Source organism: Impatiens glandulifera, chromosome 1, assembly GCF_907164915.1.
Source record: "Impatiens glandulifera chromosome 1, dImpGla2.1, whole genome shotgun sequence".
NCBI lineage: Eukaryota > Viridiplantae > Streptophyta > Magnoliopsida > Ericales > Balsaminaceae > Impatiens > Impatiens glandulifera.
This window is the reverse complement of record NC_061862.1, coordinates 41,950,655-41,971,778: the sequence shown is the minus strand read 5'-3', so window position 1 is coordinate 41,971,778 and position 21,124 is coordinate 41,950,655. Positions and strand designations below refer to the sequence as shown.

At 36.1% G+C, this 21,124-nt stretch overlaps 4 protein-coding genes across 4 annotated transcripts; 3 read left to right on the top strand and 1 right to left on the bottom strand.

The window, feature by feature from the left end:
• Window positions 1–895: 895 nt before the first annotated feature.
• On the top strand, window positions 896–8,583 carry LOC124922527 (la-related protein 6B-like). Its single transcript, XM_047463259.1, has 10 exons — window positions 896–1,639; window positions 4,887–4,968; window positions 5,967–6,061; window positions 6,147–6,218; window positions 6,450–6,529; window positions 6,651–6,747; window positions 6,924–6,971; window positions 7,066–7,134; window positions 7,626–7,784; window positions 7,896–8,583. Exons 1-10 carry the CDS (start codon window positions 1,073–1,075, stop codon window positions 8,160–8,162), a joined length of 1,536 nt encoding a protein of 511 aa, XP_047319215.1. The 5' UTR covers window positions 896–1,072; the 3' UTR covers window positions 8,163–8,583.
• A 1,585-nt stretch (window positions 8,584–10,168) lies between these two features.
• On the top strand, window positions 10,169–12,001 carry LOC124922524 (outer envelope pore protein 37, chloroplastic-like). Its single transcript, XM_047463256.1, has 6 exons — window positions 10,169–10,682; window positions 10,839–10,928; window positions 11,017–11,196; window positions 11,285–11,379; window positions 11,456–11,576; window positions 11,677–12,001. Exons 1-6 carry the CDS (start codon window positions 10,302–10,304, stop codon window positions 11,806–11,808), a joined length of 999 nt encoding a protein of 332 aa, XP_047319212.1. The 5' UTR covers window positions 10,169–10,301; the 3' UTR covers window positions 11,809–12,001.
• Window positions 12,002–12,252: 251 nt separating this feature from the next.
• LOC124922523 (type I inositol polyphosphate 5-phosphatase 12-like) lies at window positions 12,253–17,069 on the top strand. Its single transcript, XM_047463255.1, has 11 exons — window positions 12,253–13,309; window positions 13,396–13,648; window positions 13,737–14,541; window positions 14,650–14,774; window positions 14,942–15,026; window positions 15,271–15,433; window positions 15,514–15,554; window positions 15,632–15,899; window positions 15,976–16,099; window positions 16,165–16,531; window positions 16,602–17,069. Exons 1-11 carry the CDS (start codon window positions 12,517–12,519, stop codon window positions 16,974–16,976), a joined length of 3,399 nt encoding a protein of 1,132 aa, XP_047319211.1. The 5' UTR covers window positions 12,253–12,516; the 3' UTR covers window positions 16,977–17,069.
• On the bottom strand, window positions 17,014–20,811 carry LOC124922525 (acetolactate synthase small subunit 1, chloroplastic-like). The gene is made up of 12 exons (XM_047463257.1): window positions 20,495–20,811; window positions 20,170–20,383; window positions 19,979–20,062; window positions 19,672–19,740; window positions 19,425–19,508; window positions 19,174–19,323; window positions 18,430–18,516; window positions 18,247–18,351; window positions 18,025–18,147; window positions 17,810–17,962; window positions 17,655–17,720; window positions 17,014–17,568 (listed from the first exon to the last, which is right to left on the bottom strand). Exons 1-12 carry the CDS (start codon window positions 20,743–20,745, stop codon window positions 17,485–17,487), a joined length of 1,470 nt encoding a protein of 489 aa, XP_047319213.1. The 5' UTR covers window positions 20,746–20,811; the 3' UTR covers window positions 17,014–17,484.
• Window positions 20,812–21,124: the final 313 nt, after the last annotated feature.

Sequence of the window (21,124 nt, the reverse complement as noted above, 5' to 3'; positions counted from 1 at the left end):
CAGCTCCGTTGCAAATTTACTACACCATTTTGATAGAAGAGCCTTATTAAAAAAAATAAGATCTCGAACATTCAAACATCCTTGATCTGTACAACATTTAACTTTATCTCAACTGACTAAATGACAAAATGATGAGTTAAAAGATCCCCATATAAATTTATACATTACTCTCTATTTTCACCGTCACACTCTTAGAGAAAATAAATAACGAAATCATATAAGCGGACATAGATGACAACACAAACTCTTGATGAAGATTAACCGACCCCTTTCGAGATTATTTTACTTTTCCATTTATACAGTTACATTCCATTTTAGTGATAATCGGGTCCCAAGAGACCTTGGATCGTAATTAGTACCCAATGACATACCAATAAATGTTGATAGAAGATCAACAATTCTGAACCCAACACATTTGTCAACATCATCTTTCATCTATTCGAAACAGAATCTGAGAAAAAGATATACGACTTAATAAGATTAATTTGAAAACCGGAACATGCACCGAATAACCATAAAATATCTCGAATGTGTTTAAAATTTCTATAATTTTTTTTATCATTATATATATATATATATTTAATTTTGCACAATTCAAGAAGATTTGTTCCCATAAATGATTGAAGTTGATTATGGGTATTTGAGTCCACATAAATGATAAAACTAGTCACCCATTTTTTTATACAGTTCTTGTATAAAATATATTGAAAATCTTTGAATCAAACTTGTCTAATTAAGTTTCCCCCTAATTTAAAATAAAAAAAAACAAAAAACTGTGAGTAGTAGTGGGCCTTTATCCGTACATTGTCATCCATCTTCCGATTGGGAGGAGCGAGAGAGGTTTGCGATTTCTTCCACTATATATAATGATTTACTATTCCCTCCTGAAATCGAGAATTTCTCTCCACTGTGAGGACCCTCCCACCTTCGTTTCCCAGGGGACTGACTCTATCTATCACTCGCTCACTCCCTCCTTGAAGAACTCCTTGAAGAACAACAAGAAGAAGATCTCTTTTACCCAAACCAATCGATCTAATTTCATCTATTACCCACACAAATCTCTTCTTTAATCATGGCTCAGGAAGCAAATTCACTTTCTGAAACCCTAGATTCTTCACTCTCCATCTCTGCCGATCGTACTCATGCCGCAGATCACAATCAACAACCCGATTCTTCTTCCCTTTCTACCGATCCATCTCTATCACGCAGTGGATCCAGCAGCCGTCTTAACGCTAAGGCCCCGGAGTTCGTTCCTCGTACTTCTTCATCATCACTACATGCTTTGTCCAGGCCGGATCTGATTCAACCGAGGGCCGTTATTCATTCCCCACAACTATCGCCTCCCGGATTGGTTCATGTCTACCCGGGCCCTAGTTCTTCCTTCCGTGGACAGGGTTACGATGTTGCTGTCCCGAACCACTTTCCGCTTCAGAATCATCGGCCACATGGTCATCATATACCGATGCAGTATCATCATCACCATCATCATCGTCCTCAGTTCTATTCGGGTGGTGGGTTTGTCGATCACCGAGAGGGTTCTGTTCAATCACCACAACAACAAACTCCTGTTGAACTCGATTCTTCATCTACTGACAAAAATAGTATCTCCGAAGAAACTATTCAGAAGCTAGTCAATCAGGCAAGTCCATAAATATATGAAAATTTTTGTGTTATTTGTATCATATGCGAGTAATGATAGTTCAAGTATATTTCCGAGTTAAATTGGCTATAGTACTTTGTTAATGGGATTATTCATAACCCACTGTGATTTTGTTTCAAGTTTAAGTTTCTTTCTTCATAAGGATTTAGTTTTCTCGAATTCACAATCCACTAACTACGCTGTATGTAAGTTCATTTTTGACCTGATCAATGATATATACTGCTATTTTCTTGTCAAGGATTTTTCTATTGGTTTTTGCTATTCCCTTTTCACGAAATTTAGGACAACGGCCAAAGCCCATGTTCTATTTAATTGATCTGGAAAGCTGTAAAGTTGAACCAGCGGTTTTCATACATTAAGATGATACTGTCTTCTGCATGTACTAATTTATTGAAGGAAACATAATGCCTTCAAGAAAGGTGACCAGTGAGAATGTTGCTGTATCTTGTTCAGTCATTTCAGCTTGGTTTGTTTAGAAAGCTATCTTGATTCTTGAAGGTGCTAGGCAGATTTTTAAAAATTATGGTTTGTTTCTTGATTCTCAACTGCTCGCTAGATTTAGTATAGGTTAGTATAGAAGTGAATACGGTTGCTCCAATTTTGCTAGTGCTATTATGTTCAATTGTATAAGGTTTTGGGCTACTGCCACTCTTCTTAACTGTATCTAATCCCAGTTTTCAGATGATAAAATAGGTCTATCCCTTTTATCAATCTTGACCAGTGTTGGCTAAAGATTAAATTCCCTTATCTGATTCAAGAGCTGGAATTTTACTTTCAAAGAGTAGAATGCCACCTGAACTAGAATCATAATAAGTCTATTTGAAATATCTAGAATAAGATGCTACAAATGATGACATTAAAGTAAATCAAAGTATACAAAAAAATGATAATTTAGTTGAAAACTCAAAGGATTATTTCTGAGCATGAGTTGTTTAAGATTATGCCCGTTTAAATATTTTACAGATTCATTATACTCTTATCCAATTCAATATGCTTATACTCTTATACCTCTAACTTATTAGAAGTTAGAGTTCTTTTTTTGAAAAATGAAATTAGAGGATTGAAACCTTGTGATTTACATCCTAAAACATTTATACTCATGTTCAGGCAATGAAGCTTCAAAACTATCTCACTTTGCCAATTGAGAGGTCAAATGGCAACTCACTAAGTAAGGAAGTTATATGCAGATGACTTGTGAGGATTATTGCTTAGAGATTAGATACATTAAGATCTAGTTTTCCTTGTGGACATATTTTTCTCTGTTCATTATTAAGGTCTAGGTTAAAGTACAATAATATCTTGCAACCACATGATGCATGTACTACCATTTTTGTTCATCTCGTTACTGAAAAACATTAATACTATTGATAATAGAAGATTTAAAAGTGATATATGTAGGTAGGAATCGTATTGACTGCATTTGTTTGCAATAACGCCAGTGCTGGCAATATGGTCATGATTTGAACGGATCAAAGTAGGTCATATGTATCATCTCATTTTCTTTTTTCTTTTTTAATTTTAAAACTTGTATTAATAAACAAAATATTATGAAGATTGTAATATCTTGTTAATTAGTAAAATAAATGAATATGCACAAACTTGATTTTTTTGTTAGGCCAGTAAATTTATTATCTCTCTCATACACTAGATAAAGATACATAGAAAGTATGGCAATATATGCCTAGCAAAGTGTTTACTCTTTCAATGTGCTCTTAAGTCCTACACTCATCTCATCTACTTTAAGTTAGATTTCTATATCATTTTTAAAACTCATCCACAATGGATAAGATAATCTTGTAGTACTATTGATGCTTAAAACAACATGTATATCATATGGTGGTAGCACTGTGTTCATATCCTCCATAATCTGCAAAATATATTACATAGCCTCAGTAATCTGCAAAATTTATTGCGAATATGCCAAATATGAAAATGGTGCAACCAAATAGAATAAATGTTTGTACTCTAAATCCCATGAGAAGCCTTGTGTCTCAGATAATAGAGACAAATATATTGTATGTAGTGAGTGTCTTTCAGGCTATACCTCCAGTTGGTCCATTGTCTCCTTTTCTTTCCGTTTTCTTTTAAAACAGTCAATTAAATAGTTGGAAGCAAGTTATTTCAATCCTTGTTCAACTACTTTCTCATTTACAAATAAAATCTTGTTCATGTACTGTTGTTCTAAGGTTATGTTTGATATTTTTATTCAACAATTGCTATGAACAGGCCTATTATTATTATTATTATTTTCTTACTAAAATTACCTATTTTTTTAAAGTAAAGTTAGAAATGAGTCTAGAATTAAGTCAATTTTAGTTAGTGTTTACATAATACTTGAACTACAGGCCTCATATTTATGTTTTACAATAGTTGATATATCATTTATTCAATATGTTTAGGACTTGTACTCCACTTTGAAAAACTGATTCCACCTTTACTAAAACAACCCCAAGTGTTCAATGGAAATGTTCTTTCAACCGAGGGATGATCATGTTGTCAGGATGATTCCATAATGCACATTATCTGACAGGGTTTGTGACATGGTATTCACCCTTAGGAGTTTGTTTTTCTTTTACACATGGTATCAAGAAGGATGCTTGTGATGCACTGCCAACTACGGTTTCTAGATTCTATTCATTCATCTTCAAGAAATGTTTTGCTGAAAACTGATGTTAAAATATAAGTGTCCTGGTCAAGTAGTCCAGATCATGTCCTATAGGAATATCTTGTTCAACAAGGTGGGATATGCTTTATTCATTGACAACATGAGATGAGGTTACTCAAGAAATTATTGAAGGTTGAACCTACTCTCTGTCTAGCAAGCTATGTGAATCCCTCTTGTTAATTACTCTTATTCAAGGGTAATAAGATGGGGGAAATAGTATGTAATCTAATATTTAGAGAAGCCTTCCAAGGACCAAAGAGCATATGATGTGTGAAGAAGTTTTAGGACTGCATTTGAATTATTTTACCAGAATGAATCTCTTTTGCAAGTCAAACAATGTGCATCAACCTTATTCAAGTGTATATAGGAAGGGGAAATTGTATGTGATTTGATATTTAGAGATGCTTGCCAAAGAGCATATGATGTGATATGCGTGAAGAAAGTTTTAGGACTGTATTTGAATTATTTTACCAGAATGAATCTCTTTTGCAAGTCGAACAAATTGTTTGCTGCAGTCTATCAGAAAAATGCCATTCTTATCTTGTATGTAACATTTTGCAGGTGGACTATTATTTCAGTGATCTAAATTTAGCTACTACAGAACATCTAATGAGGTTTATAAATAAGGATCCTGAAGGATATGGTAAACTCCTTGTCTGTATCCAAATATTGGTTGTCATTGACTCTGTTGTGTACTTGACTGGAAGTGTCTAAGATCTCTCTCTCTCTCTCCTTCTGGTGATTGGACTTTTCCAATGGGTTTTTACAATATTTGGAATCTTCATCGGTTTGGTTGTTCCATTGGAAATGAAAAATGAATGAACAACTCAGCTCAAGGGTCCTAAGTATTTTCTCTTACATGTTAAAGTTTGTGTTTATAAAGCTGTGAAGACAACTTCTAATAATACAAACAATGTATATACCAAGTCAGACTTGAACACATGACCTGAACCATCAGACAACGTTTTCTATTAATCTTACACCATTTTCTTTTAATTCCTAGACATTTTGACCTGATTAAATCAGAAGGCTTATTATAAAGATCAAGGTTAAGGCATTTCTGAACCTGAGACTTCTATTTATGGAAGATTTGATTCTGAAAAGAGATGTCAACTATATAAGGAGTGGTTAGTGAAACTGGTGGAAAATGCGGGTTTCTTACCTGCATTTCCTTGTAACTATGTTGATTATGGTTTCCTAAGATTTCTTAAATGCATTAAACTTAAGTTCCTATTATGGTATTGCTTTAGAAGTATTTATTGCCGCTGATCCAACCTAGGGTCACTATAAATTTTAGATTCAAAGGTTTTATATGTACCCAATGTTGAATTATTTCTCTGTATATTGCATCTTGGCTCTGCAATAGTAATTGGTGCATTTTTTTTGGAAATAGCTCTTGATAAATGCTATTTTTTAGAGAAGAAAGTTGCAGAGTACAGGGAACATAATTATCTGAGATAGGATTGATCTCTATTCTCATTTAGATGATGATAATTGTGCTTTTTACATTTGGTTCACTTTATGTTGACAAGATTACTTCTCCATTAGAAGATCAAAGCCCTTGTCCTTGATTTAATGAACCAAGACTTGAAATACTCAGTATTCTTGGAAACTGATTTAACTTTTTCTTTTTAATTCCAGTGCCAATATCTATTGTTGCATCTTTTAAGAAGATCAAAGCCCTTGTCTATAGTAATTCACAGCTTGCTGATATTCTGCGGAATTCAACAAAATTGGTTAGTTGCGATATATTGTTGGGTTGTTGAGGGCATCTCATTTTCCTAATGCCTTATTTAATTTGATCTGCTCTTGCATTTTTAGCTGGTCAGTGAAGATGGTAAAAAAGTAAAACGTCAGCAACCCCTTACAGAGGCAGACATGGAAGAGTTGCAGGTTGACTTTTTGTTGAGTGTGTTGTCCCTCCCATCTTACTTCTGGCAATGAATACTTGATTGCTTCTTGGTTGTACATCCTACCCTAGAAAATGAATAGATCATTTATATACTACACTCATGTGGGTTATCATATTAAAGTGCTCATTGAATTATTCATTATTGTATAGTCCAGTTTCTAAGATTTTCACAAAAAAAATTGTGACCCTAATCTTCATTTTTTTGGTTTCAGTCCCGCATAGTAGTTGCTGAAAATTTACCTGAGGACCATTGCCACCAGAACCTCATGAAGATCTTCTCTACTGTAGGAAGGTAGAAGTTTGTTTTGGACTATTTTTCTGTCATATACAGAGAACGTTTTTTTTTTTTGCAATGCGGCAGACCTTTTGATATGCAGATGTTGTCATCTAATTCTCAAGAGTTTTCTTGTCAGTGTGAAGAATATCCGTACTTGTCAACCTCAGGCATCAAACAGTGTGGCATCTCCAGCATCTAGATCTGCCAAAGCGGATACCCTTTATAGCAACAAGGTAGAAAATATCTATGTGCATATTTGTATAATGCTTTGTTCGTGCCATTCTTAATAGTTTATGTCATGAATGTTCTTCTCTGCAGTAGATTGACGGTTTTGGATGGATTTGTAACAATATTAAGGGCAGTTTAAGCAAACTCTTTACCTAAATCTCTGATTTTGTTTTTTATGTAGCTACATGCATTTGTGGAATATGAATCTATTGAGCATGCTGAGAAAGCGGTAAGAAATAGTACATACTATCATTTAAACTGTTCTTTCAACCTTATTATAATGTCCCAAGTTAATGATGACATCAAATTGTGATGCTTTATAGGTCACTGTTCTTACTGAGGAGGCTAAATGGAGGAGTGGTCTTAGAGTCCGTTTGATGCTTAGAAACACGGTATGGATCATGATCATATTAATTTAAATCATTGTAATTTTTGGCAAACATAATAAATGTAGGTTTTTCCTGCTCACAATCAACATGAAGAAAAATTTAGATACCAAAACAAACAGCCCATAAATGCAAAGTCATTTTTTTTAAAATGGTCACGAAAGCTCGAACCCACAACTTTGTGACCCTCTACCACCGAGCTAAATTAGCCTTCAATTGAAAGCCATTTTATTTGTGAACGGCTTATACTTAATTTGAATGAACTACTATCTGATAAATGTTACTACTACTGCTACTCCTCTTATCAGTTACATTTATTTGGTCTCAGTAGGCAGGCCTAGCAATAGAAACTTATTTGTTAGATATAGTGTAAAAATGACCTGTTAATAAATGTACATGCAAGTTTGTTCCATAGAACCATGCAATAATGGTTCTTTTGCTTTGCAACTGTTGAATGGAAATCATATATTGATAATATTTGTTGCTAAAACTTGTAGACAAAACCCATGCAAACGCGAGTGAAGAAGTTTGGGAACGAAACTGATCCAAACTGCGATGAAAATGACACATCCACTTCGGAACAGATACAGACAAATGGCAAAGATGTGGTCGATGATCCTTCTCAGCATTCAGATTCTCGATCAAACGAGTTAACCGTATGTTTCTTATTTCTAATTTCATTGTCGTTGACACTTTCCAGCAAATACATGATGACAGAACCAAATAAATAAAAAAGTTAAAACTGATCCCTTTTATAATAATAACAGGGAGAGGAGATCCCGAATGAAAAGGATGGGCAGAGGAAAGGGAGAAACCGTAATAAGGGGAAAGGGGGCCGAGGAAGAGGTCAGCATCAGCAGCAGCATCAGAATAACCGTGGAAATCAACAGGCGGGCCCATATTCAAACAATAGTGAACAACAATCAACTGCTATTATTGGGAAGCAACCTCCACCCGGTCCCCGCATGCCAGATGGGACCAGAGGGTTTTCCATGGGGCGCGGGAAGCCTGTTGCAGTGAATAATATTGCATAGTCGCACTACACTTTCACACGGTTAGTGGGAGGGGGGGAGGGGTAAGGTCTGGTTGTGCCGAATTTCATATCATAAATAGTCTGTCGTGTTATATTAATAATGTGGCAAATTTGGACGAGAATTGCTGCTGCTGCTGCTATTACATATGTTTTGCTTTTATTCTTCTTTTTTATGGTTTAGTGGTTTTCGAGGGTTGACATAGCTGCAGCAGCGCTACTGCCGCTGCTGTTTTTAAAAGTCCCCTCTACTTGAAGAAGCTTATATAGAATTTTGGGATATTGTGCTTTTTCTTCTAAATTCTATGTTTTATGGATGATGGTGGTATAATAGAGAAATTAGAGAGATCAGACACTCCAAAATAAAGTTGTGCCAAGAACTCTTTGTATGGCACTAAAAATTATATTTTGGATTACCTTCTTCACTCTATTTGTGTACTTTGTTGTTAGTCTTTTCTATGGTGTTACAATAATTTTATAATTGTCACATTTGTGTCACATCATGGGTGTAGATAGTTGTTGTATTGAGGTAAGTGAAAGTAATTTTGTTTTTTTAGGTGAAAAAATGGAAGGAAAAAAGTGTTTTATTTTATCATTTTTTAGAAAAAAAATTAATGAGTATAGATGGTAACTAATATTGTTGGTTAAATTGTTAGAATAATAATATAATAATGAATTTAGTTGAAACTTCCATCTCTAAAGTGTCTTGACAACTCTTATATTGGAAAGTCTATCTATTCTCAAATTTACCTAATTGATTTGTCTTAATTGATTTGTACAATTGATTTGTCTTAGATGCAGTTATATAATATAATATTTTTGTGATTTTTTTTTGATAAAAACATATTTAGAAGGTTTAGATATATAATAATAAAATAAAATATAATAATTTAAAATATAGTATATTTTATTATTTTAGGTAATTAATTGAGTGATATAATAGAGGAGGAAAAGAATGATAGGATTTTTTTGTTATAATTATTTATATAATTTAAGATCGAATAATGTCTATAAATGTTATAAATTAAGCTATACTTAACTTAAGTGCTACTTAAATGTCTTTCATTTTTCTTTATCATTTTATTTAAACTTAACTTATCAATTTATTAATTTAATGAATTTATTAAAGTAATTTAAATAAATGATATTGTCTAATAAAATAAAGGTTTCAAATTTAATTCTTACTAAAATAATAAAATAAAATAAAATAAAATAAAATGGGTTATTACATTAATTTTAACTTTTCTTTTTAACTCTTGAACATCAAATCTTTATAATATATTTATTTCCATAATTAAGTAATATAAAAAATTAAAAACTGAATCCATGGAAATACTTAGCTTTGTATTTGAATGTGGGTTAGATTTGTCTTAAATACTTGTCTTTTTATTTCATTTTTCTTCAAATTAGCTTATATTATTTGAAGTGCTCTTCTTTTTTTTTTTTTTTTTTTTTTTATCAATATCACTAATCTTCTCTGCATTATTTACTTATGATTTCATTTCAGATATTCTAACAAAACCACCCATTTGAGCGATCATTAACCATTCATTGAATCTTAAGGTTTATTCTCAAAATACCTATATCATCAAGAAATTGAATTTCAATTATTTGTATAAACATATCAATTGATTGAACCTTGCTCAAGTTCCTTATACAAGATTTCATTTACTTCTTACAAAAAATTTATCAGGTAAAAAGTTGAAATGAGAAAAATTAAATAAATAAAGTCATATTCAGAACAGAATTGTCAACATGACTATGTTCGGGATAAAATACTCCCGAATATGATCATTTCGGGACAGAATACTTCCGAATATGATCATTTCGGGACCGGACGATCTCAAACATGACTTTCTCTTTCTAACACCTCTATAATATTTTTTTTCAGCTTATTTTTTTTTTAGAAGTGAGAGTTTACCCTCTGCTCGCTCTCTCTATCTTTATTCTAAAAATTAATAAATTCATCTTAAAATTCAAATAAAAATTCACCCCTTCTTTCCACATCGAAGAACACACACATATATACACACAGTCTCTCTGTCTCTCTAGGCCGCATCCACATCATCTCTCTTTCATCATTCTTCCTAAGTTCTCAGATCACAGCAATAGCATCATCTAGAGAAAGAGAGTAAGTTCTTCTATGGCGGAATCGGTTCCAACGAGCGCTATTATCGTTGCACCACCAGCAACAACATCATCAGCGCTATTATCAAATGATGCTTCACATCCTCCATCTACTGTTCATGGCTTTGTACGGCGTCCAATCTTAAGAGTTACATCGGAATTTGACAGCGACAGTTCAATATTCTTCCACAAGATCTCGTGCAAGTTCTTACGCAAGCTAGCTAAACTGAAGTTCGCTTTCAAGAACAACGACAAAGGAGACTTTTCCGAACCTCAATTAGCTTTCATCTCAAAATACCTTTGTCTTCACTACGATCACGAAGAGAAGAACGCGCTCGTTCAGACTTCCTGTAACGTTACTCCTGGTTTACATTTCAAAGCGGCTCACAATGTCAAGGTCGTCGTCTCTCTTTCTTTCTCCATTAAAGTACAAATTGAGATCAATCGATCCATTTCTGATTTCTGATTGCTCATACTGAAACCTAGAAGTCCTGATTCGCTTTTGTTATAGTTAGATCATGGATGTTATATATATAATATGATCGATCCTCAGGAACAAGAAGGAGAAGTAGCAATTACTGCTGATATTGCTGGACCTGCTTATAAACTTGAATTATCATCTACATATCCAAATGTTGGTATGGTGAGGATAAAATTATGAGATTCAGTCTGAATTTTGTAGCGAAATCTTCTTCTGTCAATCATTGCGCATCTGTTTAATGCTGCTGCAGCCAAAAGCCACATTCAAGTTTCCAGCAGGTGAAGTTACATTGAAAGAAGATGAAGTTGAAGATGAAGAGAAAATAAACAAAGTATTGTCCATAAATGGAACAGCAAACACTCACATCTTGAATGGCATTTGCACTGCTCATTACAATGACGATTATCTGAATCTTAGATACTCATTTAAGGTAATTTCTATAAAAGGGAAACATTATCATTCTTCATTCATCCATTCATCGATTCATTCATCCATTCATTCATTCATTAAAACTGCAGGATAAGGAGATGTCATTCTTGTCCAGCCTTGCACTGCCTTCAAATGAACTAGCATTTGCTTTCAAAAGGCAGCTTAGTCCATCCGATAAACTGAGGTGCTCTATCTTGAACTTGTTATCAAAACAATGGTTTTAAAAAAGGCCTGATTTGAAACTGTTTTACATGTTGCAGTTATTGGTACAATTTCAATTCAAACTATTGGAGTCTAGTTTACAAGAATACAGCTAGTAAGGATTGTAAATTCAAGGCTGGGTATGATTCAGAGGTTCGCCTCGGTTGGGCATCTGTTTGGGTGAGTAAGCTATGACTTATAAGCTAGCTATGACTTCCTTCCTTCCTTCCTTCCTTCCTTCCTTCCTTGTTATGATTTGGTTTTGGTGGCATGATAATAGGTTGGAGATGAAAGTAAGAAAGCAAAGACGGTTCCATTGAAGATGAAAGTGCAATTCATGTTGCAGGTTCCTCAGGATGATATCAAATCATCTACCTTATTGTTCCGAGTTAAGAAGAGATGGGATATCTGAAATCTTAAATCTGAAGAATCATCCTCCCTTAATATGGTTAGTTTGTATTGTCTTTTATCATATAAAACTCAGAAACTGCATGATAGAAGATTTGTATGTTCTAGACTGGATTAGCTTTACCACTATATTGTAATTGGATCTGGATTTCTGCAATCTTTTTTTAAATCTAGGTCACACCTTTTTGCAATACAACCCGATCTGTTTTGACTCACCATCATTGGTTACGATGTTCGCAATTAAATGAATAATGTGTTTTATCATTTATGAATAATGTACGATTTTTAGTATACACTAATACATAGGGTTAACCCACCAAGGTAGCCTATTAGTAAGAGTCGGGTTCAATTCTGAGGAAGCGTTTTTAGTTTAAGCGATGTAATTAACATGGGGTGTTGGGGTATCGAATAAATAAATAAAATTAGGAAGGATATATTACGAAAATAAAATATTAGTTTGAAGAATAAGAAAGAAAGACTGAGGGGGGAGAAGGAGAAGAAGAAACCTTTCATTTCCTGTCCGTACAAACTACCGACCAAAGCCTCCCGCGCTTCTTACGCTAATCAAAACGACGTGCAACCTCGTCTCTCTCTCTTTCTCTCTCTTTTTCTCTCTCCTCCATCTTCTCCTTTCCAGGTCCGATCAGCAGTTTTGGTTAATGTCTGATGAGACTTTCTTCTTGTTCATCATCATCATCTCTTCATAAAACAAATGTACGAACGCCTGGGAGATGACGATAAGGAAGCGCTGGCGGCTCTCCCTGCCACACCGACGCCGCCTCGTAAATCTCAATCATACAGCCAACAGCTTCGTTCCAATACAACCGGTTTTTGCAAGAAGCATAATCAGCTTCGAAACCTTAGTCTCGACGAGGAGCGGATCCCACGCGGAGTTAACCAGTTTTGCGAGATTTGTGATTTGCCTTATTCAAACCCCGGGGCGATTGATCCATCAACCACCAAAGGTGGAAGCAATCGGTACGAGTATCGTTTCCAACAGGTAGGAAGTGAGGCCGGCGTCGAAGATGAACCGCCGTTTCCGGAATATGTCGCCAGCGGAACCGGGATCTTCAGCGTCCCCACTAGGGCAGTCCTGCATCCGGCGCGTCCTCCGTACCTTGAGCTGAGGCCACATCCGTTAAGGGAGACTCAGCTAGGGAAGTTTTTGAGGACGATTGTCTGTACGGAGAGTCAACTTTGGGCAGGACAGGAATCAGGTGTCAGAGTCTGGAACTTGTCAGATGCGCATGAGCCTGGAATCGGCATGGATGGACGAGCTCGCAGAGGAGACGAAGACGCTGCCCCTTTTTACGAGTCAACCAGCACTTCGCCCACTATGTGTTTGATAATCGACTCTAGTAGTAAATTGATTTGGTCTGGTCACAAGGATGGAAAGATCAGATCATGGAAGATGGATCAAACGATGGATGATAATCCTTTCCAAGAGGGTCTATCCTGGCAGGCTCATCGCGGTCCTATACTTTGCATGGCCATCAGTTCTCATGGTACCATTTCTTCTCCATCAAGTTTATCTGCTTGCTTGTTTATTCCCTTGTTGCTCTTAACATTTCATTTCAATAATTCAATCCAGGTGAGATATGGTCAGGTTCTGAAGGTGGTGTCATAAAGATTTGGCCATGGGATATCATCGGAATCTCGCTTAGTTATCCTCCGGAGGAGAGGCACTTGGCTGCTTCACAAATGGAGAAATCTTTCATCGACCTAAAGAGTCAAGTTACTGTTAATGGTGTGTGCAATATATCTTCATCAGATGTTAAATCTTTGCTAGCCGATAATGCTAGAGCTAAAGTTTGGGCAGCCGGGGCTTTATCATTCTCCTTATGGTATGTTTCTTTCCATTTTGCATCTCCCTGCCAGAAAAAAAAGTTTAAAATAATTTGTTGTACTTTTTACTCCTGTTTGTTCTTGAAGGGATGCTCGCACTAGAGAGCTTCTAAAAGTATATAATATCGACGGTGAAAACAGAGTCGATATGCCCTCACCGACTCAAGAGCAACCAGTTGCTGAGGATGATTTGAATGTGAAGTTTGTTTCGAAATCCAAAAAGGAGAAATCCCAAGGAGGTTTCCTGCAGCGTTCACGAAACGCAATTATGGGTGCTGCTGGTGCTGTACGACGAGTAACAACAAAAGGTGCAGTTGTTGAAGATAGTAAAAAAACAGAAGCTTTAATTCTAACTGCAGATGGGATGATTTGGAGTGGATGTGCAAATGGCTTACTTATACAGTGGGATGGAACTGGAAACCGGTTGCAGGATTTCCATCATCATCGTTGTGCTGTTCAATGCTTCTGCACTTTAGGGACACGAATCTGGGTCGGTTATATCAGCGGTGTTATCCAATTGCTGGATCTAGATGGAAATCTGATTTCGGGTTGGGTTGCTCATAATGGTCCTGTTTTAAAACTAGCAGTTGGGTGTAGTTTTGTTTTCAGTTTGGCTAATCATGGTGGTATACGTGGATGGAATATCTTTTCGCCTGGACCACATGATAAGATAATGCGATCTGAAATTGCAAGAATGGAACATTTGTACACAAGGCGAGAAAATATAAGGATTTTGATTGGTACTTGGAATGTTGGTCAAGGAAGAGCCTCTCATGACGCCCTAATTGCTTGGTTAGGTTCTGCGGTAACTGATGTAGACATTGTGGTTGTTGGTTGTCAAGAAGTTGAAATGGGTGCAGGTTTTCTTGCAATGTCTGCAGCTAGAGAAACTGTGAGATGATCCCTTTTACCTTTTTTTTTCAATATTGAAAGAAAAATTAAATGGTACCCTCTGAATCAGCCTAATGAAATAGTTTTGTATATATATCTTATGCACTAGGTAGGACTTGAGGGGAGTTCAATTGGACAATGGTGGCAGGATGCAATAGGGAAAGCCTTGAATGAAGGAACAACTTTTGAACGTGTAGGTTCAAGACAGCTAGCAGGACTGCTCATTGCTATATGGCAAGTGTTAAAAACCAATGTTTCAACCAATTTTTTTTTTTTTAAATTAGCACAATCCCTCCACTTCAATCATAGCGTTTTCAGTGGTAAACGCATTAATCCAACACACATTTTCCTTTTCACAACGGATATTGTAAGGGCCTCTAACACATTGTTCATAATTTTAGGGTAAGAAAGACCTTGAGACCTCATGTTGGTGATCTTGATGTAGCCGCGGTTGCTTGTGGCTTAGGACGGGCAATAGGCAATAAGGTATGTAAATATGGTTGCTTGTATTCAATTCCTATGTTGATGATCCAAATATGTCCTAGATTTCTGATACCGAAGTGAGACTAGGTTCCGAAGGGCCAATCACACGACAACATTTGGAACCCTAGTCTCCGTTCCGTATCAATGCATAGAATCTTTCATAAATTGTAAATCATATATGGTTTTACACTATTATAATCCTAAACTAAAGATAAGTATCATAATACTATTAATTCGTCGATCACAGGGAGGTGTAGGTTTAAGGTTGAGAGTATTTGATCGTATAATGTGCTTTGTAAACTGTCACCTGGCTGCACATTTGGAAGCAGTCAATCGCCGGAATGCTGATTACGATCATATATATCGAACCATGGTCTTCTCCAAATCCAACTTCATTAACACAGCTGCTGGTACAATGAACAACCTAGTATTATTCTCTTCCTCTCTTACCCTTCTCCGTGTTTTTATGTCCCTCCTTTTGCTCTTACAGCTGGCGTTTCAACGAGTTCTCAAACGACACGAATCACAAATGTACATACATCCCCCTGATTGATTATAAATATAGTTTTTTGGTGGCGGTTCTAAATGATGAAATGTTTAATTAATAGGCACTGGGTAATGCTCCAGAAGAGGCGAGACCAAATTTGGCTGAAGCAGATCTGGTCATATTTTTGGGTGATTTTAATTATCGACTTTTTGGTATATCTTATGATGAGGCGAGAGACCTTGTTTCTCAGAGAAGCTTTGATTGGCTTCGAGAGAAAGATCAACTGAGAGTCGAAATGGCAGCTGGCAAAGTTTTCCAAGGGATGCACGAGGCTCATGTTACATTCCCACCAACTTACAAGTTCGAAAAAGGAAAACCGGGCTTAGGAGGTATATATATATATATATATTTCAGTTTTCCATCTCTGATCAAATTTCAGTTCTAAATTCTCTTTGCCATTTCTAGGATATGATTCTGGAGAGAAGAAACGAATACCTGCATGGTGTGACAGGATACTATATCGCGACAATCGACCTTCTTCAACAGCAGAATGCAGTTTAGAATGCCCTGTCGTCGTTTCAATATTACAGTATGCATCTAAATAACCTCTTTTCCCTCCAACAACAAAACTTAAATTCCTCAATGTTACTACAGGTATGAAGCTTGCATGGAAGTATTGGAGAGCGATCACAAACCGGTTAGGTGCAAACTAAACGTTGAAATTGCACATGCCGATAGATCGGTTAGGAGACAAGAAATGGGGAACATCGCCAAACACAATAAAGATATCAGTTTGTTACATGAACAATTTCATTCCGTTTCAGATACAGCTATGAGCCATGGCAACATCGACCTTAGAAACCAAGAAGCCTTTACTTTAACGATCACAAACAAGAGTGGGACCGACAATGCCTCTTTCCAAATTACGTGTCAAGGTCAGTTGATCGTCGAGGAGAAAGAAAAAGAGAAAACGCCAAATTATCACCCTAGGGGTTCGTTTGGTTTTCCCCGCTGGCTTCAGGTAATAATTGGTTTTTCTTTTTTTGGGAGTTATGTTAGAAGTTTTTGTATTAACAGAGTTGCGGTTTCAGATCGTGCCTGCAGCTGGTATGCTGAAACCGGGGCAAGTAATGGATATATTGGTGACTCACGAGGAATCGAAAGAAGAGGAAGTTGATGGAGTTCCATCGAGTTGGTGGTCAGAAGACACAAGAGACAAAGAATTGATCTTGTTGGTGAATGTTCGAGGAAACTGCTCGAGTGAAACAAAATGTCATAGGATTAGCTTGTGTCACACTTTTTCGCCAACAAAACCGGTTCGAACTGGTTCCAGAAATAGCAGCGGCAGCAGAAGAGGCCAAGGAGGAGGAGGAAGTACTCACCGTCGGTCTTCAGTTAAACGAGCTGGCAGCACCAACACCACCCCCGACATTGACAGCGACCTCCAAAACATTCAGAGTCCATGAAATAGAAGAACCAGTTTGTATATACTCGAGATTTTGTGGCTCAACAGCCAGCAGTTATGCCTGCTATTATTTTATTCCATTGATTTCTTGTTCCCTTTATGTGAAGTAGAAATGAGAGATTGGATAAGAAAGCTGAAAGCTACCCAACTTTGCTTCTAATTTGTGAACCTATAAAAAAAATGACTAAGATTCTTTTATGGTTGAATTATTGCAATACATTTCTATAAATAATCGACACATTCTTAACTAGGGTTTGTCTTGAAAACCGACTTTCCCCTTAATGCTGCCGGAAAAGAAATAAAACTGAATTTGGAAATACTTTTTCTCATCAGATATCATGTTTATCCAAGATGTCATCATATTTGAAAATAGAAGACGATAAATTATCTTTTTGTTACTAAGTCGTGTTTTTCTCAAATCCTAGTACACAATTACTTACCCTAGATATTCGCAATTCAAAAAACATCTCTTCTTCACTCAAACACACAACTGCCTCCAAATCTCGTACTTACAGTGGGAAAGAGTATCCGCGTAGGTACTTGGAATCAACGCCAGATTCACGTATTAGAGCCACACGTCCTGTACGCGCCACCTACAAGCAAAACAGTAGATGGAAAATGAAAAATATTTAAAGACTGGAAGAGGAAACGCATGGTGAATAACTTTCATTTTTCTTACCTCGCAAATGCCATATGGCTCCAGTAATCTCTGTAAAGCAACCATCTTGTCTAAATCGCCAGTAAGCTATAGAACAAGTAAATAACATTTTTAGTTCATGTAACAAATCAGATAAATCAAAGACATGTTTGAAATAAATGGAACACGGAATTAACCTCCAGTGTTACAGTATGATCAGAAACATCAACAGCTTTGGCTCTAAAAATGCTAGCAATGTCGAGAACACTGCGCCTTGCAGCAGCATTTGCAGCAATCTTTATCAGCATCAGCTCTCGTTCAGCAAAAGGCACATGTGTAATATCTCGAACCTGTAATATAACCGCCGTTTGAGCTGAAAACTATTTATTTATTCCACCAAATTCATTTTTACCTCGTGAAGGTCTACCAACTTGTTAAGTTGTTGCACCAACTTGCCAATGGATTCTTCTGTGCCGGGAACAACTGTTGTGATGCGAGAAATTCCCTCGATTTCTGCATGACCAACTGCCAAACTCTGAATCAAGATAAAAAACCCAGCAAAGGTCAAATGGAAGAACAGAAATATTATTTGTATTTTGCTTATTATAAAACACGCAAGAACAACATTAGATACCTGAATGTTATAACCCCTTCTAGCAAAAACACCAGTCAAGATATTGAGGACTCCAGGAGCATCATTCACGAGCATCGATAAAGTGTGAGAACTAAGACCAGCTTTCTGCAAATTCAAAATCAATGTGAATAGTCTTTCAGAATGCTTATTGAAGAAGTTATGCATTGATGAGATGTGCCTTACATCTTCGTTAGTGAGTACTCCCCAGTGAGCATCAAGAACTTGATTAAACGAGAAGCTGTCAGCTGGTTCCACAGGATAAACATCACCCTTCATAAAGAAGAGAAGGCAATTCACAAAGACAAGTAAGACGAGAATGAATTAACAAGCAGAAAGTGGAGTCTTTTTAAGACTAGGAATTTCATAAAATAGCTATGGGGTTAGCCATTACCTATGTGACAAGTTATTAATGGCAAAGGTGCAAATAGAAAGAAGTCCCGAATACAACATTTATCCTAGTAAATGCCCTACCACTACCAGACGAGAATTGGCATTATAAGGACTTAAGAGATAATTTTCATAAGAGGTTTTTTCGTTCAAACTCTCAGCCACAGATCCATTTTTTTTACTGACTCTTTTATTTTTGGCTATGTAAACCACATGTTTTAACTCGTAAAGAAGAAGGAAACACCGTAATAAAATATCATTAAGCAAAACTGGTTGTGGCTGAGAGTGTGAACAGAAAAAATCTCGTATAAGATTGTCGTTTAAAAGAGATTATATCAAAATGGATTTATTGTTTAAAAGATAATAGTTTAAGGGTGGCTGGGCGAATACTTTAAGGGCTTATTTATGAGTTTACTTTTCTTATTCATCTTATAGAATAGGCGGATATCATTTTCCTGCAATTTCCCCATAACATTTCCAACAGAACAAAGGTAAGTAAGCAAAGAACGAAAGTATTGCGTAAGGTTTAGCTTCACAAACTTCAACTGATGTATTGGACTCCCCATTAGCTGAATTTCTAATGCCACTAAAGTTCTGATCCGGAGTTGTTACTTCTAGGTCCGGATATGAAGCAGCTGAGAATCGCCAAAATGGTGCAGACTCCCCCATCCTTTCTCTTCTCAAGCCAATCTGAAGTAGCAAGATTAAAAAAAATAGAATAATTTTGCAACCCCCCCTCCCTAAAATAGATAAAAACTGCTTTTAGATTACATGACCACAAGTGTGCAAACCTTTCCAGTTCTTGCAATTTCTCTAATCCCAAATTTACTTAAGTTCCTTTGAACAGCAACCATCTTGCCCGGATCTCCAGTAACCTGTGCATCAATCATCATGAAGAAATTAAAAGTATTGTTCAATATTTACCTCCTAATGTAAGGGAGTTCTTGTAAGCTAGGCATATTAAATATTTAGTTGAGATGGAGCCAGCTTCATCAACCCGTCTAAAATTAGTTTTAAGGGAAAATAATTTGCTAATACCTCAATGGTTAATGAATCTTCTGAGATATCCACAATCCTCCCTCTGAATATGTCCACAAGCCTCATAACCTGCAGGCATGGAAAATTTAAATTTAATTAAAGTGACAAGATACATAAACATTTGGAGTTAGTTAACAGAAACAAAAAATTATGTATCTGGAAACATTTCCAGATACAGAAACAACAGTGTTTCCATATGGATCCAAGGATCTCCTACCATTCTCTTAAGAGCTGACACAATATTTCACAATAAATCTTAAATAATCTAGCAAGCTGCATACAATAATCATGTACAGAGTTTCTTTACCTCAGCCCTGAAGTTGGGGTCAGCATTGATCTTTATGAGCATCAATTCACGCTCTACATGTGGCTCATTTGATATATCTTCAACCTAATCACATATGAAATGTTGAATACGCAATGATATAAGAAAAACCCAAGTTCTTTAGAACGAAAAGAATTCAATATGCTGTAACAAAACTCAAGAATTTATGTCACCTTCCAAACATTCACAAGCTTCTGCAGCTGTTTCATTACTTGTTGCAAGACACTTTCTGTTCCAGACACAACAATAGTAAAGAGGGCCTTATCCTTGTTCAAACCCACAGCTAGGGACTCAATATTATATCCCCTCCTTGCAAATACTCCAGCAATCCGATTTATCATTCCACTTTCATCACCCACAAAAACCGATATCGTATGCCTTCTCACCCTAGCATCATTCAGCATGGAACAACATAAATACCAACATCACTTAGATTTTGTTTTCCTAGAAATGTGAAGAATTATGAAATCAGTGTCCTGAAGAAAACAAGAATATTACTTGGATCTAGTAGGTGAGAGAGGTGGATCAGTGACAAGGAAACTGGGTCTATCGTCAACATTGTTGTCGGCAGTGCTCGAGTAAACGACCAGACTCCGAAGCTGGTGGGTCATGGGATTCGAAATGGGACGTACATTTTTGGATGATGGAAACCTTAATTCCTTTGAAGAACATACAGTAATGTTAGCAACTGAATCGTTAAGCGATTTTAGATTCTTCAGTGGTGCAAAGTGTGATGATACAGCCGCCATCACTGAGAAGAGGAGCAGGAGAAATTGAGACAATTCGTTACAGCCTTACAGAATGTCCAATTTTTTTTTTTCAATGGAATTATCAATTTTTTTTGTCGTGCAATCTAAAAATGTTAGACTTCTACTTTCAAACTTAATAATTTGTGGCTCCGTATCTTTTAAATTATACGAAACGAGCTTAAAAGTTTAACGTCGTTAACCTATGATATATGTGACATTTATAAAAAAACAAATATATATACGGCGGTTAAAAAAATCAAAAAAACGATAACCAAACGAATAATTTGTCAGTTTCATTTTTACTCGGTTATAGCGGTTTTAATTAACCGATTAAATAGTTCTTTTTCAATTAATTAACTGTTTTCTCCCTATTTAACCG